Source organism: Poromitra crassiceps, assembly GCF_964638095.1.
Source record: "Poromitra crassiceps genome assembly, chromosome: 9".
Lineage (NCBI taxonomy): Eukaryota > Metazoa > Chordata > Actinopteri > Beryciformes > Melamphaidae > Poromitra > Poromitra crassiceps.
In genome coordinates, this window is record NC_139630.1 from 21,059,694 (window position 1) to 21,062,127 (window position 2,434).

The 2,434-nt window shown below is 50.3% G+C and overlaps 1 protein-coding gene across 1 annotated transcript in view; it reads right to left on the reverse strand.

Annotated features, from left to right (window-relative positions):
* Nucleotides 1-326: 326 nt before the first annotated feature.
* trim67 (tripartite motif containing 67) overlaps nt 327-2,434 on the reverse strand; it is a gene marked incomplete at both ends in the record, with an annotated part of 107,665 nt that continues 105,557 nt past the window's right edge. The window contains one exon of the mRNA XM_083642488.1: nt 327-374. Coding sequence (XP_083498614.1) covers nt 327-374 — 48 coding nt within the window. The remainder of the gene's footprint in view (nt 375-2,434) is intronic.

The following is a 2,434-nucleotide window of genomic DNA, read 5'->3' on the forward strand; positions in this document are numbered from 1 at the left end:
TGTCACGGCAAGAGCATTAAGGGCAGTTGGGATGGAAACGAATTCCGGCAATCCACAGCAAGGCCGATACCGTTACTGCAGCAACACATCCACATCTTCAGCTTGGATCATGGCATGTGCAGCCTAGATCCCAGATGAAGCTCTGTATTCAGATTTACTGCTGAAAACCATACATCCTTCAGCCCAATGAGGTTTCTCACATTGAAGGGTATCCAAGACCAAGGGCACCTTGAGGAGAGGGTGACATGTTGGATGGGGACCATGTAGGGAGTGCAGCATGTTGGGAGGTGTCCAGGGCACCTTGGGAGGGAGGGAGGGAGGGGCTCCTACTGCTTCATATTCTTTGGCACCTCCAGGCCCGTCAGTAAGGTGACCTGCAGTGGACACACAGAGCACAGATGACATCACTTAGCGCCGTTTCAGACAGACTCTGACACCTCCGCAGCGCCCCCTGTGGGCAGTGCGGCTGTAGTACGGCAGGGTTGTGTCACACTACCCCCCCCCCCTCCTTCTGGTTTCTCCCCCTCAAAACAAGCATGTGTGCGAGCGAACCAAGGATGCTATTTTAATCTGATCGGATCGCTTTCAGTCATATATCAGAGCATTTCCTGCTGTTGCTTCATATAAAAAGGCACGTTTTCCATTGATAAACTAACAGAAGGATTTCAATTGTGAAGAACTTACAGATAGAGAGACAACTTCTGAGAGAAAGAGAGAGTGAGAGTGGAGAGAGAGAAGAAAAAAGAGATGAGATAAGCCGTTTTCACACATGCGCTTTATACCGGGAAATGAGCAGAAAGCGGTGTAATGCCTTCATGTGTGAAAGTTGTTTTCCGGTATAAGCGCGCCACCGTCATCGCGGACATTTCACCACTTCTAACCTTGTCATAAGAGCGGTATGTCTGCTTCATGTGTGGGCGTGCCGATTTCCCCCCCTCCCCTCTCTGCTCGCTCTCTGGCCAGTCTATCTTCAGTCCTCCGCAGCAGCCTGACAGGGACAGACACAGCGAAAATGGCAGCGGCTTGTTCTGAGAGTCTGAAGCCGCCCAACGCTTGTTGAGAAAGCAAATGCACAAAGCGAAATGTGGAAGTATTTTGCTTACGTTGCCGACAGCGAAGGCAAGCCCCCTGGACACATCAAACAAAGCCAGTCTGTAAAAAGTGCTTCAACGCGACTCAGGTGAACGGATAAACATCGAACCAGCCTATTTCTCTCAGACAGGGATCCCTACTTCTTCAAAGATTTCAGTTCAAAGACTGGTTAGCGAATGTGAAGGATACAACATATATGCCCTTTTAAGTCAAACGAGTGTGATTTATTGTGTGACAAGCAAACTTATTTCACCATCGGAGTTTTGCCGCCCCCCAAAATACAGCTTCTTTTTACACATGTGATCCCTCAGGTGTGAAGGGAAATTCCGGGAAATAGCCGTTATTGATTTACAGGCAATGTTCCTGTACGCATGTGTGAAAACGGCTATAGTGAAACAGACAGAGCAGAGCTGTGTGTGTGTGTGTGTGTGTGTGTGTGTGTGTGTGTGTGTGTGTGTGTGTGTCTGCGTGCGTACATGCGCACGTGTGTCGGCGTCTGTTTGGCCAGCTGCAGCATGATGTCAGGTTGCATTCCCCCAAAGTAGGATCGCCCTGAACTCCGTACAAACCCCCCCTGCTGGACGCACTCCAACACACTACCCCCATCGACAATGGAGGGCACGGGGGTCAATGCGAGGTGCTGTATTGCAGGTGAAACCAGCCTAAAGGTGGTATTATGCTCACCCTGCCGTGAAGGGCGCGGGGGTGGAGCGAGGGCTGGGCGCGTCAAATGACGTAAATTTGTTGGGCGTGGTTATTCGCTACCTCCGTCGGGCGCTCGCCGTGTGCCTGATTTTTTTTCTCACAGCGCGAGCAACGCACGGCTTCTCTCCAAACATGGCCGCTTTCAAGCCACTGAGCCCTGAACACTGAGCTGTGTTTTCACCACATTTCTTGACCCATGTGGTAGGCTAAACTTTGATTTGCAACTGTTCGTTTTTAGTCATTTCACCAAGTAAATGTGTTGTGTTGAGAGGATGATTGAGAGAGATTAAAAGCAGCACAGAGTGGCTTTCAGTAAAAACAAGTTTGGAGATTCATTCATGTGCTGATGTACGGTCGTTTGAGAGTGAAAGCACAGTCAGTACTGCACATAATAGCGTTTCATTGAGACTTTTCACGGGCTGTTCTCACTATTACCATTGTACAATACATGCTGATCACTTGGCTGATCACTTTCTGAGTATAATAGCATCTGCCCCAGCGCGAGGTCCGCACGGTGACTCCCGGAGACTCGCGGAGCTCCACCCCCACGGAGCTTGCTTGAGTATAAGAGCACCTTTAGGCTGGGACATACTGTACTGTACAGGCCTGGCGGGCCTGCCAGGCCAACGGCACCCCC